This window comes from Ptychodera flava, chromosome 8, assembly GCF_041260155.1.
Source record: "Ptychodera flava strain L36383 chromosome 8, AS_Pfla_20210202, whole genome shotgun sequence".
Lineage (NCBI taxonomy): Eukaryota > Metazoa > Hemichordata > Enteropneusta > Ptychoderidae > Ptychodera > Ptychodera flava.
Genome location: NC_091935.1, coordinates 8,326,727 through 8,341,019, shown reverse-complemented (window position 1 = coordinate 8,341,019; position 14,293 = coordinate 8,326,727). Strand labels below are relative to the sequence as shown.

At 41.4% G+C, this 14,293-nt stretch overlaps 1 protein-coding gene across 1 annotated transcript; it reads left to right on the top strand.

The window, feature by feature from the left end:
* The first annotated feature begins 2,993 nt into the window (after positions 1 to 2,993).
* Positions 2,994 to 8,622, top strand: LOC139138379 (growth/differentiation factor 8-like). The gene is made up of 2 exons (XM_070706740.1): positions 2,994 to 4,048; positions 6,126 to 8,622. The coding sequence occupies exons 1-2, from the start codon at positions 3,409 to 3,411 to the stop codon at positions 6,881 to 6,883; spliced, it is 1,398 nt and encodes a 465-aa protein (XP_070562841.1). The 5' UTR covers positions 2,994 to 3,408; the 3' UTR covers positions 6,884 to 8,622.
* Positions 8,623 to 14,293: the final 5,671 nt, after the last annotated feature.

Below are 14,293 nucleotides of genomic sequence, written 5' to 3'. Positions count from 1 at the left end.
TAAGACATTACTGTCACTGACACAGTGCAACAACAGGGATTCTGCTGATGCTTAAGGGATCATTTGAGTCAAAAGAAACAGTTTCTACAATGTATTCGATTGTGTCCCTGTGTTTGACGCCTAGCTTTTGATGGACGTCAACAGTCTCTCTCGGTCGTCATTAAATTATGCCCAGGTTCCATTATTGAAAGTGACAGAACCTATGCAAAAATACACTCGGCTTTCAGCCAATCTTTGTAAGCATTGGAGAAGTCAGCACTGAAGTTACAAGTACCCTTTCTTGAAGCCTCGTTTCTTGAAGTGCGTGACAGAAATTAAGTCGGTAATAGTATTGAGAAATGTTATGAAGGGCTATCTCGAAAGAAACTCGATACTATAGGGTTAATATTTCGATGGAGAGCAATAAACGTGTACGGACGCATTAACCATTATGCACATTTAAGGGACCGTTCAGTTTTTACGGCCTGGGGGGCGGCAAAATCTTGTCGCCGGTGTTCAAAAAAACATAGACCCCCCTGCATTTTTCGTGAAAAAAAATACCCCCCCTCTTTTGTCAGACGAAAAAATTTGATGACCCCCCCCCCCCCCCCCGCTGAAAAATAACCAAAACCCATATATCAAATTTACCCGCACGGTTTGGATTTGAACTCCGGTACGCGGTGCATTTTATTCGTGTAGCAGAGATGCCAGTGCACAAACTTCTCAGCCACATCCATGCAAACGTCTGTTAATTAGGACGACTGTGAGGCAATTTTAACTTCATTTCCATAGACAACTTATGTCCATGGACATTGTATAAAGTAAACTTTATTGGAGTGGTTCGCCAAAGGCAGCCCTCCGGTTAAGAGGGTCATGGGCCACCAATAGTGGGCCACCAAAGGTGGCCCGCTGGTAAAGAGGGTCGATCATGGCCATTGCATGAAGTAAACCTAATTGGAGTGGGCCGCCAAAGGCATCTGCCCATTAAGAGGGTCATGAGTAATACATAAAGTCAATTTATTGTAGTAAAGAGGGTTGATCATGGCCATGGCATAAAGTGCACTTTATTGTAGGTATTATGTTTTTGAAAATGTGGTGACCCCCCCCTTTTCCTACTAGTGAAAAAGCAATGGCCCCCTTCGTAGATTCCAAAATTACGATGACCCCCTGGATTTTGCCGGCCCCCAAGCCGTAAAAACTGAACGGTCCCTAAAGGTAATATCTTAGAATTGAAAATTGTAAATTTACAAATAACTGCATGTAACGGACTGGCGCGCGCGCGCACACAAACACACACACACACACACACACGCACTCTCTCTCTCTCTCTCTCTCTCTCTCTCTCTCTCTCTCTCATATCTGGATTTTTATGCATAGAAATTGCATTTTCTTATTCTATTGATGTGTAACAGTGCCCGCTCCCTGTGTTCAGGAAAGTGGGGTGAGTTTGCTCTCTCGGTCCTATTGTCCTTCCCTGAATCAAGTTTGTATGGAGCGATACCAAGAAGATTATAAGGGGCGTGCCAGTATCTGGTCTTCCGTAGGAAATCTCATTCAGTGAACAGATTTGCCGCGAAATTAATCGGATCAGAACACTAACTTTTCAGATCGCTGAGGCTTTCTGTATATTTTGTCCGTCATTGGAGACCACTGTATTATGTGCCTGGTCAAGACTGAAATTCACTGACGATATATTCCAACATGATATACACCCACTAACTACATACAACTTGCAAACACTGGACAATTACCTGTTTATGCAAGTACACGCCAAAGTACAATATTTGGGTTGTGGGACGTCGTAAAACATTCAGAGACTGGGCCAAAGGTTGGAGAAACTGTAATAAATCGAAGCCTCTAGCGAGGTTAGAGTCGAACAACGCAGAGAGGGTGTTCTTCTGACCAACAATTCAATGCGTAGAAATAGAAACGACAGCAACAGCAGCAACAACAACAACCAATTTGAAAGAATACAATAAACATTCAAAGAACAAAGATATACCGCTAGGGGAGCATCACTTTTACCATTTATGGCAAAGATGCCCTTTGAATGATAGCCTAGTCTATGGTGGACAGGTGTCTGCACATAATCTTCATAATATACATGCGTATAGCTCGGTTGTTGCTGTATTATTATTATTGGTTTCCAGTTGCTGTCAGTGGTAGCGGTGTTGGGGCTAGACTGCAAGTCTATTGAAAAAAAAAATTCACCGAAGAAACAGATGTACTCCCCCATCACCAAAAGGAACAATAACTTCCATGATACCCTATCTTATAAACTTGTTCTGCAATCGTCAGCAATTTTTACATTTCCATGACCCAAAGTGACCTCATTAAATGTAATTCGGGATTGAGCGGTCAGAAAGGACGAATCGGTCGCCCTAACTGTTCGGATGTAAAAGGCGCGGGGGCCGTCCTGTCGGACCAGGATTGGGTTGAAGTTTATGGCGGATTAAAGCTAAAACTTTTCCTTTTGCGTCATATCTAATTAGACATGTTCATGACCCCACATGACCTCATATCCTGGTATTGTCATCCAACAATTCAGTTAAAACACTCTGAATATGCTGAAATGTAAGAGCAAACTAGAATTTACTGAATGACTTGTGTAGTGAATTGCAACTGCCAACAACTCGTCTACTGGTAAATAATTGGTGCTTTTTGTCACAGCAAAATGTCAAGGTTTGAATACCAGGATGTAAACAAGAAAAGCTTTTGAAAATGCTCTGTTCATGCAATAGATAAAATGTCGTATCAACTGAAGATATTTGGTCACATGGAATCTGACCAATCGCTCTTCAGCTTTTCCCCACACTGAACATTGCCTTGTTCAGGTACCTGTAAGGCAATACGAGAAGGCTCTATCAGCTCCTCAATAGGTAATGATAGCATACGCACTTTAATATGTAGGCAAACCAATGCATTCAAATAATACATTTTACAATTTGTCGGAGCATGCGCGATTCTAGCAAGTTCGGTCGCTTCTTTCCCAGGATTTGTTTCTCGCAGGGGTCATAATTATCCGATTTGGCGGGGATCCCATTATTGTGTTCAATGATTCCCAAACAAGTAGGCGGAGATGTTGCTGCCTTTTTTCTCGTTTGTGATTTAATGACTACTGATAGGAGAGGTATCATGAAGGGTTATCGTGTACAAATCGCGCTGATATGCAGCCTTTTGTCATACTCAACGTCATTGACGCCCTGAACTCTGAGCCCGGCCGTGATTGGTCAGTCGGCGACAAAAGCCATCGGCTGATATGCAGCCACAAAATTACGGACCCTAACGGTAAGCTCGGCACTTAGCATAGTGCCTGTATCCACGTCTCCTCTCTCGGTCGTCTCTCTAGGAATGTGGTAACAGTGCACATGTTAACTCCACTTTTTCATACCGATCCAGACTGCTGATCCACCCCAAGAGTCTCTCACCATGAAATTCCCAAGACTTGCAAGCACGATTTGCGCTCTTATCTATCTACTTGTACAACTGTCTGTCACCGTGAGCGGGGCTTCTATCGATTCGGTGACTAAGGGGGTTCTGATTTCCAACGGAGACGGTAGCGAAGAGAAGTGGTCGGTGTTCAAGAATGTCGACGACCGCAGCTCGAGCGTCGAGAATGATAGCAACATCGAGGGCGAGTTTGTCCACGCGAGGAACGGCCGAGTTGACGACTACCTGAGAAAGTTGAAGAAGTTTCAAGACCGAGAGACTGCTCGCCCCACCGAGGTCGACGGCAAGTATTCGCCCGAGATCGAAGACGATGGACAGCTGGAGGTTGCAAAAAGTGACGAAGATGAAGACGGTAATGGCGAGAAGTGCACCGACTGCCAATCGGCAAAACATCGTAAGTTGTTGGAAGAGGACGAACTCGTTCGGTTACGACTGAAACGCATAAAACAACAGATACTGGACAAACTGCAACTGACTGAACCGCCCAATGTCACCGAGAGAGTCGTCCTTCCCAAGCCGCTTGCCGAGGAGGAGAGCGATTTATATGCGGACCAATACAGCATGAATATAGAAGATTTCTACGGCAAAACGACCCAAGTAATTATATTTGCAGAAACAGGTAAGTCGATGAAAAAATGTTTTGTTTCGTTTTGTTGCAAAAGTGATAAATTTGGTTGAAACGCGGGAGTGTTGGTGGGGGTTTTTTTGATCGCAGTTGATGGACTTGCGAATTCGCAGACTGAGAAGTTTCAGGACTCATATCCAAAACTTGCGCGAGCGCAACGCACTCGTTAGAATAATCGCACTCTGGTGAGCTGCCTCTAAACTAGATACAGAACTCTGCATCGCCGGGGTTTCCAGATTCGAGGATCATGTACAATGAAACTCTAATCGTCACCATGTCAAAGGGTCCTTATGATTCTGAATACGTGGATTGATGAGTGACCTTCGGACTAGCAAGTCGTGGCTTGGGTCATCACAAATTCACATCGAAGGGGAAGCGACCGGGGTTTAAATAATTTGCTTGAAGCTCGTCCAAAATGCAGATACGAATGATTGCCGGGAAAATGACAATCATTACAAATGGCATTTTTCTCTGTCACTCAGAAAATTTTCATGCGTAGAAGTTGATTTATTTAATATTCACATTCGTCTATTATTTTAACCCAGTCGATTGGTATCGAGTATCGGTAAGGGAATGTGCATACACGTCGTTCTACAATTTAATTCAACGGTACAGTTCATGGTCATTGTATCGGAATTTGCAGTTGCTCGATTCACAGGATATTTTGACAGTTAGTTGAGACCGCAATCATCGCTTGCAAAGTCGAGTTCATCGGTTCTGCGCTTTTGTGGTGTATTATTGAAACTTCATCGCTCATCGTATCGGTACTAACTTTTAACTAACTTTTATTTGACAAAAGCGCACAATTATTGACTTTGATCGTCTGATTAGGTGTTTGAGTGTACATTTAGTTCATGTTCACCAAGGCTTAAGAGTATCTCGACAACATAACAGAGACCATAGAAAAGTTGAATTTCGTCACAGCATTCTCTCCCCTCCCCCTCCTCCACCCGGCAAATTACTGGGTATGTTTACGGTTCCCCCGATTATTGACTTGAGATTTGAGTAGCACGACAAATCGTTATCAAGTCGATTGTTCATCGATTAAGTGTCAAAGTTTACGATGAAGAATTCAGTGAACAGTCTCCCCATTGTTTCGCTGCAAGCGATAAACCGCTGTATCGCAAGGTCATCGAATGTCAAACCGGGCCCTTCATTCTAACAAAGGGGGTGATCATTTTGAAATGTATTTACATGACAGTGAAAGATGTTTTCGCCCCAATCCAGAACAATTTTCAAATTTAGATAAGTCTTGTCGATTCTATCGGTCTAGAGTTGCAAGCATTTAAGTGTTTATTAGATGGAAACCGAAAAATAATTTGAAGCTAAATTCATAAAACTGTTCAAACCTACTCGGACTTCAGCTGAATGAATGTATTAATATTTTGTTTTCCTGATATTATAGAGCAATTATAGGTGAATAACAACATACAAGAAGAAGTAAATTCACATTGATGCCAAACGATAACTTTGCATGTTTGTACTGGAACTCTTTATTATCCCATGGCCTCCCAATCGCCATAGCTACCGGCAGCTCGCGCCCTATGTCCAGTGTGTTAATGATGTTCTCTTTTGAAGCTGAACTGTCGTAGCTAATGGTCGATTGTGAAGTTTTAAGGGCCACCTGATCGGCAAAATTCTTGGACAGGGGCTGCGCTGTTGCCATAGAAACTATTATGTGTCAACCGTGCTCAGTCGAATGTTTTAAGTCACGACTACAGCATTCCAATCGAAGGGAGCTGAGACATCCTTCAAAATGCAATGGCCGGTTATTAACATGTTAAATAAACCATTCATTTGCCGAGAACGAGTTAAAGTTTATGGATGTCTATCAACGATAGAACAAAACTGATATGTACTCTTCCGCCAAGACACAGTCAGTCTTCTCGCAAAAACGGCATAAAATGTTGATAGAGAAACGTTTTGGTTATAAAGTTAACAGCGAGAAAGAACAATGAAATTTTGATTCACAGGCTAGACTCGTAGGGCGTCATGTGATTTCATTTATCTCCATTAATAAGCTGAATTTCTAAAGGTCGATTCTATTCTGTTTGTCTTTTTTCATTTGCAGATCGCATTAAATGCCATCCAAAGTCACCCGATGGATGCTTCCAGTTTCGTCTGTCTGATGAGATTATGTCCCAGGCCAACACGATCCAATCTGCTGAGATGTGGCTTTATAAGATAACCGATACTAACGCCACCCCTGACCGTGCCATTTCGATAGCCGAGTTATCCAACCGCCACAGCACGGCCACGAAGAGCCTCAACGTCAAACAGACGTCCTCGAAAGATGATTGGGTGACTTTTGATGTGAAGCACATCATCAGGAAATGGCAGATCAACGGACACGCCGATCATTCGTTCGTAGCACGCTGTGAGGACTGCCCAGAGTGGGAGCGTGAGGTTTCTCCCATAGCGACGGATGAAGACCATCGCCCGTTCTTGGTGATAGACACAGCTGAGCGCCGTTCGCGCATCAAGCGTGACGTGGACTGCATCGATGGCATGAGCACCTGTTGCAGGAAGGAGTTTTACGTATCTTTTAGGGAAATCAACTGGCACGATTGGATCCTCCAGCCCAAAGGGTTCTTCGCTAACTACTGCGACGGCTCCTGTGCTGGAAGCACGCTACCGAGGTACCACCACACCAGCGTTATGCAGCGGGTCAGCATGACTTCCCAGAACCGCCATCGTAGGGACGAGCTGACGCCTTGCTGTACACCCACTAAATTGTCACCCCTCTCACTTCTCTATTACACCAACGGCGGTACTATAGTAAAGAAAAATTTACCGAACATGAAAGTTGACTCCTGTGGCTGTTCATGAAGAAAAAACAGCACCCGTGTCGAACGAAAATTTAATCTAAAAAAAGTGTGAAATATGACCTTCCTCCATAATAAATAACTCTGTCAAAATATCATCTCCATGTCTTAGAACACAACATCACGTATACAGTGAATCCATATATGCAAGAGTAGTATTTACGACCTTCTAATTTCTTTCTAGTGCGCACGCGCCCGATGTCGTCAAAGTTGAGAACAGCACGACAAAGCGAGTGTAGCTCTATACGCGCGTTTAACGTAACTTTGCTTTTGTACGCGTTTTCTTTCTGCCAAAAGAGGTTAACTGAACAATCTAAATACGCGGGCAATGATCCCTCTAAGAGGTTCTGCATGTGAACATTCTTGAATTTTGTCGGACTTTGTTGTACGTAATTTTACATCCTGGAATCGTTTCCCCCCGAAGTTGCTTGATGTATAGTTTGTGGAAATTTCATTCACAGTGCTAATATTGAAAATATTTGCATTTTACGGACAACATCTCTGAGTACATACATTACGATATGAGAAACTATACTTTGGACTTATAAATACCTTCTCATCAGAAATGTTCTATGGAGAAGATTTTGAATTAATGCTATACGCAGACTAATGCAGTGGTATGGGAAGTGGGTGTAATTGTTAATAGATAATAGACGTCCAAACCAACAAACAATTATCTGTCACTTTTAAGATAGGACGCGCCTCGAAATTGAAATGCTTAAACTTTTGGTCAAATTTCCTGCATGGAAACTTTAAATCGGACTCTTCCAAAATAGAGAATATAAATCAGGGGTGAACATACAATTGCAAAATTGGGTTGTAGAGAAGCAAATTTCCCCAAATTTGCCTACACTTGAAGTTCAATATGGCCGCCATCTCAGTTTTACTTTGTGAGTTATGATTGACTTTTCGATTTCCATGAAAATAAGTTGAACTTTATTTACTCCATTAACTCCAAAATGTGCCCCCACAAGTAGTAGACCAAAAACGTTTTATAAAAATTTAGAGTCCGAAAATTTGTCCCAGAGGGCACACTCTACCTTCAAATTGAGAAACCTTTGTAGATGTTTGTGCTTCACAGCTAAAGAAAATGCGAGCAGGTGTAAGTCATGTTTACCTCATGATGTATATTTTACAAGAACTGAATAGAATGTTCATGGCGTTGTGCAGTTTTTGCTTTGAAACTGTGTGATGTCCCTCATTGAGTGTTCAATTTTCTTATCTCTCCGACCGATGAGACCTGAATCATTTACTCAGTATTGAAAAACAGAATCTTTCCTCTTGTCGGCGATACTGAAATAATGTAACATTTTTCGTTCGGTGAGAATTTGACGTGGAGCACCATTGATTGCGACGACAACACATCTTAGTGGTGTATTCGTGGTTCTTGATAATGTGTAGTTTTTTCATTTTTTTGTAAAAATTTATTTTGAAAAATGTTTCTGTGACGTAACTTAGACAACAGTTGAAAGGTTTATTTTTATGAGAAACAGAGTACATTTACAAGTATCTCTCGGCTTGGCAAACGTGATTTGATATCGAGAAAAATGTCGAGATAAAGATTATATTTTTATTCTTTTCTTTTCTTTTTTGTGCTGTTCTTTCTGTTTTAATCAATATGAAGAATTTATCACTCAGAGAAATCACTGCTTGCCGTTCATTGCCAACAAAACTTGTTTTTCTGTTGTTCTATCCTAGTTGTATTTTGTTTTCGGAAGAAGAAATAAATAATAATTTTATGAATTTTGAAGCCTCTCGCTCAGTATTTTGCTGAAGGGCCCGTGGATTCATCTTATAAGAAATCTTCGTTTATCACTGTCATTCTAGGTACTTTGGTTTTTATCATTGACAGCACGATTCTCACCAAACATTACTCCTACTCAAGACTGTTCGCTTTCCTTCCATTGCCCAGATAACACCATGCAACGTGTCATTCGATGAGGGCGCTATCCAGTTAGACGACATACCAACCCCTTCTTCTTGTTGAATTTTTTTACAAACGAAAACCCCTACGTAATATGTTCCAGTCGTACATATTTAAAGTTAAGGTGTCTGTAACTTTTAGAAATGCTTTCACAATTTTTATACTGGAGAAGTAGTACATTTTCTTTCCCCCCCCCCAAGTATACAGGCGGTGTTGACAAGTTTGTCATCGGGTATTTTTCCTCGATTTTCGGAGAAGCAGAAGAAACGACACTCTTCAAGATAGAACAAAAGTTTTTGAAAGTGTATCAAAAGTTACAGAGAGTTGAGTTTGTCATAGAGTCGCTGCCCACACCATGCTGCGTGACTCCGACAATGTTAACCTACAGACTCTCATCAAGCACTCCCCGTCGCCGCTTGCACACACTCACTAACTCAGCTATGAAATCAAAGAATGAATAAATTAGTCAATTAATAAATGAGTGAGTCAATCAATCGATCAATCAATCAATCAATCAATCAGTCAATCAATCAATCAATCAATCAAAATTATCTAGAGAGGGCCAAAGCCAGTAAATAAAGAATCGGTGTTCTCTACCTGACGTTGACCAATAGCTAAAACTTTTTGTAACGCCATAGTCTTTCATAAGACATTTTTGTCATCGTTTAAACTTGTTTATCCTAAAAAGAATATCTCACGTGGACATCAAAAGAGTGGCGGACTCTGTACAAGGTAGGCAATTGTAATCGAGTATGATAGGGCTCCATCCTTGAGATGGAAGTTTTTTCTTAATGTCCTTCGGACAGTGTGCGCTGTTCCCGTTGATCTGTGCCTTGATTGAAATTTACAGTGACTGTTCGGTTTGTGAAAACACCTAAAACACACATGGTAGACGCCGTGACTGATGACAACATTCGACAGAAATTGTATAAATTCTCAGCAAGAACATGATTGTAATAGAAACACCGTACTGTTATCAGTTCTAATGCCGTCCACTCATACGAGAAATCCTGACGTCAAGTTGTTTTTCGAGGTGCAATGTTTCGCTTAGTGTTGCCGTCATTTCACAGCTGTGCGTTTATTGTGGTATCGTGTTTGTGGCGATTCGATATCGCGATGGAAGCTCGGGTATCCTTGATCTTTACTCTTTGTCTGAGATTGCAAAAAAAAAAAAAGTTGGCACACCTGTGCCCTAACAGATATCAAACAATACATGCGTACGGTACGCGTTCCCATGATATGCATTGGAAACCGCAGCACGTGATATTTGTGCCAGAATCCAACCTGACTTTCATGTATTGACGTCATCACCAACTTTTCAAGATTCCTGGCATATCGATGTTACCTTACCTTCGAGAGGGATGTCTTCTCTTTTTTTCCGCACAATATTGTTACAGTAACAGACTGTTGTTGGGTTGGTTTGATATTTTTACGGGTTATTCTTTGTGTCATGGATAGGGTTTGTTTGCTTGATGGTGTTACTCCAGTAGAATGGTACTAAAATCTACCGAAGAAAATTCATGACGCGTACAGAAATACCATATACCGCTAGTTGACGCAAATCACGCGCGATGAAAGGGGACACTGCCACAGAAGAGTATATACACACAAACTGAGGTTGTGGTCTCTTCTTTTCGCCTTATATAGACTTTTCACCACGGAAAAGTGTAGACCACTGACCCGCTGCTATTGTCTCAAGCACGATTTCGACCAATTCTGTGAAAAATATAGTTTTGACGCCACTATTTTCAGGAAAATTGTACATTATGCGCTTTGTATTTCGAACTGTCCAGGGTACATCTGTGTGGGTTGGTGGGTGGGGGTCGGGTAGGTGTGGTGGGAGTTCACTTCAACTGGGATGATCCCCCTTATCAAGACATCAATCAACGTGTAACGTGAGAGCATCGGTATCCGAGCGATAGGAAATTTCCATCCCTCCTGGAGCGTTGCCAAAACACCTGTTCTTCTATCGTACAGCTATCTTGAAGTGATAGTGGTTGAATCGTGCAAAAGATTTCTCAATCATCCATCTTTCAAGATTGGTTTATATAAAACGCGGCCTGCTTGCAAGTGTTTTATGAGTCAGAAACCTTGAACGACGATACAGAAAGTTGGTCGCTAATAGATTTCTTAAAATTTAAACTTGGCCCAAGTCCGAGAATCTAAAGTAGTTTTTTTCGCCTCAAGTGTTTTATGTGGTTAGTTTCCATGGAAAATTGTTCTTATAAGAGAACGACTAATTTTTGACTTGATATTACATTGAATGAAACTCGAGCTAATGAGAAAAGTGCTGAATCGGAACATATGCGGACCAAACTTCGCGTATATTTATGTGAGAATTAAAGGGGCATGTTTTTTTATCAGCTTCATGTTGGAGTAAGTTGACTGACTGCTCTGCGCACAGCTTTCAAACGAGAACACAGGGACTAAAATCAAACATTGCAGTCGATGTTAACTAGCACTGATGCTCTAATCACGGGCTAAAAAATGCCGATTTCAACAACAAAGAAGGGTGTGTTTCATGTCGACAAACGGATTAGTCGTCTGGATTAGCGGTCTTTAAATTCCTGCGGAAACATGTCATTTCGGCAGAGTTATTCTGGAATTATCGTAAAGCTGTTTCCTGGAAGGGAGGATGGGCCCTTTTGAAACCGAAGGTCACTCTGACAACAACTGAGCACTCACTGTTGGATGAATGGACGACAATTTATACCCTTGGTGGTCTGGGAGGTGGGGAATTACGCAAAAAAAACAAAAAAACAAAAAACACAAACAAACAAGAAGAAAAAAACAACCATTCCAGGAGAAGCAACTATTTTTTCACAACCTGAAGGTGAGGCCATGCTGCAACCGCCTCCCTGAGCTAAGTCTGCATTCACAAACACCTCTGGAGGGAGAGAATTGATGGAGGGGGGCCTCGAAAATATCAATGGTATGTTGGGGACTTGGGGACACTGGCAAGGATTTCGAGACTGAAAGAGGGACTCGAAACGAAACTGTCTCTGATTGATATGAAATATGTGTTGGGTTGTCAATTCATCATCATCTTTATCTTCATCATCATCATCATCATCATCATCATCATCATCATCATCATCATCATCATCATCATCATCTTTATTCAGTAATATGGACCACCGGTCTTAATGTACAATTTTCATATAGAAAAGTTACAGTGGCTGATTTTTGGGTGGTTTTGTTTTGTGCATCCGCGGCAGTTTCTTGTCCTACTCCCTGAAGCATGACGAAAAGTCAAGCACAGTCATATGTGTACAGTCAGCATTATCGTTGTTTGAAATTGAATTCAAGTCCGGACCTGAATTCACTTGTCATCAATAACAATAACACTTAACGGTCTTTACACATGCATATACAAAGTATTTGCCAAACAGAATCTTATAATTCTAACATGCTGTGGGGAGTGGAACTGGAAGTCTCATTCAGAATCCATAATGCCCGCGAAAACCCGACGAAATGTAGGGCGCCACCAGCGGCGGTACTAAATAATTTTCAATGCAGAAGTATGAATTTGCCGAAATAAAAAAATGCAAATCGGGCAAAATAGAAGCGGCGATTCCGATGAACAATTTATTTTTTCTTTCTGGCCTAATGAGAAAAGTCCTGAATCAGAACATATCCGACCAAACTTAGCGTTTATCTATTCGAAAATTGAAAGAAATAGTTGTTTATCAGCTTTAGTTTCGGAGCAAGCTGACTGACTGTGCGCAGCTTTCAAAGGAGAACACAAGGGCTAAAATAAAAAAAAGTCGATGTGATTTTAAACAAGCGAAGTTATTTTGGAATTGTCGTAAAGCTAGTTCCTGGAAGGGAGGATGTTTTGGGGTCCTTTTGAAACCGAAGGTCACTCTGGCAACAACTGAGCACTCACTGTTGGGTGAATGGACGACAACGTACACCCTTGGTGGTCTGGGAGATGGGTACAACCCCCCCCCCCCAAAAAAAAAAACAAAACAAAAAAAAACAAAAAAAAACACCAAAAAAACAAAAAAAAACCCAAAAAAACAAAAACAAAAAACAAAAACAAAAAAGCCAGTCATTCCAGGAGAAGCAACTATTTTTATCACAACCTTAATGTGAAAATAAGGCTTTGCTGCAACCGTCTTCCTACCCAGAATGCTTTTGTGTTCTTGATTACTTGATTACTAATGGACCATTAGTTGACATGTTTAGCAAATTTTACCGTGAGCCGCGAAATAATCACAGCCCCTCCCCGAAAAACAAGGTTTGTAGAGCTATAGGGACTTCATTTGTTCTTATTATTTTTCTTATCAGGCCACCAAACCCAATTTCTGGTCTATCCAGGCCTGAACTGATCAGCTAAATTTCGATAAAACGGAATAAAACATTTACTTGTTTTCTTCTTTCAAAAGAGACTTTGATTGCGTGTCCTTGGTATCCATGATTCGCAAAATGGCCTATTCATTGTCCCTTTCGTGCATCGCATCAGAATGCCCTGCATAGGTCTCTGTGTCGATTTATGTTGCTTCAAACATATCAAATGTGTTCATATGCATCATATAGAAATACATTGGTCGGTCACGTGTCGCCAGAGAGTGAGCAGCAGTGTTTCATCGCTCCATCTTCAAATTGAGTTTCGTCAGTTAAAACAAACACAGTAAACCCCAAAGTTGTGTTATACGAAGCTCCGGTGAGAAGGACAAGAACACGGGTGTTGGTATAATGGTATGGAGGATCCGAATTGGCAGTTTTCTGCACCAAAAACTGGTGTCAGTTGAACTGCACACTCCGTACACGGAGTGGTCACCATACAAAAGAACGAGCTGTTGTATCGACTCTTCTGTACGGTTTTGTCATTGGTTTTCTTACTACCGGGACATTTACGTTACTGTATGGTATTGAATAATATCAGAACTGGTTACAAACTAGCGGTAGGTTGGCAAATGAAAATTATTTCGATGTCGCGGGAAACTATGAAGAATTGAATTCGTTGTACGGATGGTATCCAGTTATGTAACCCGCGCATTTGTGGATGCTGTAGTTACACCGTATGTCCCTCGCCTTTTACAACTCGGTGGTGGCGTGGAACTGAACCCAGGCCCTCGCCAGACACGACAAAAGAAACTTTCAACAAGTGGAGACTTGGTTAACATCGAAGAACAAGAAGAAGAGGGTGCGGGATTAGTTCTACCAATTTTAAAGGCAATACAGGTGGACATGAAAGACTTAAAGAAAGAAATGAGACACGTTACAAAAACCGTTGAAAATATACAGAAAACACAGGATGAGCTGGTAAGAGAAAATTGAAAGTTAACGGAAAGAATCGAAGTGTTGGAAAGAGAAGCAGTCGGTCTTTGTTCACAGACCTGTCGGAACAATTTGATATTTCGAGGTATTCAGGAGCAGCAAAATGAAACTTGGGAAGAGTGCGAAACGGCTATACGAGAAGCCTTAAAGTCAAAAGCTACATGCATCTGACGAAGAATTCGAGCGTGAAATTCAAATAGAGAG

What these genes read in the sequence shown, in the direction of transcription:
- LOC139138379 (XM_070706740.1), top strand. Translation starts at nt 3,409, where the DNA reads ATGAAATTCCCAAGACTTGCAAGCACGATTTGCGCTCTTATCTATCTA. An exon ending in AATTATATTTGCAGAAACAG is followed by an intron (nt 4,049 to 6,125) that starts GTAAGTCGATGA and finishes TTTCATTTGCAG; the next exon opens with ATCGCATTAAATGCCATCCA.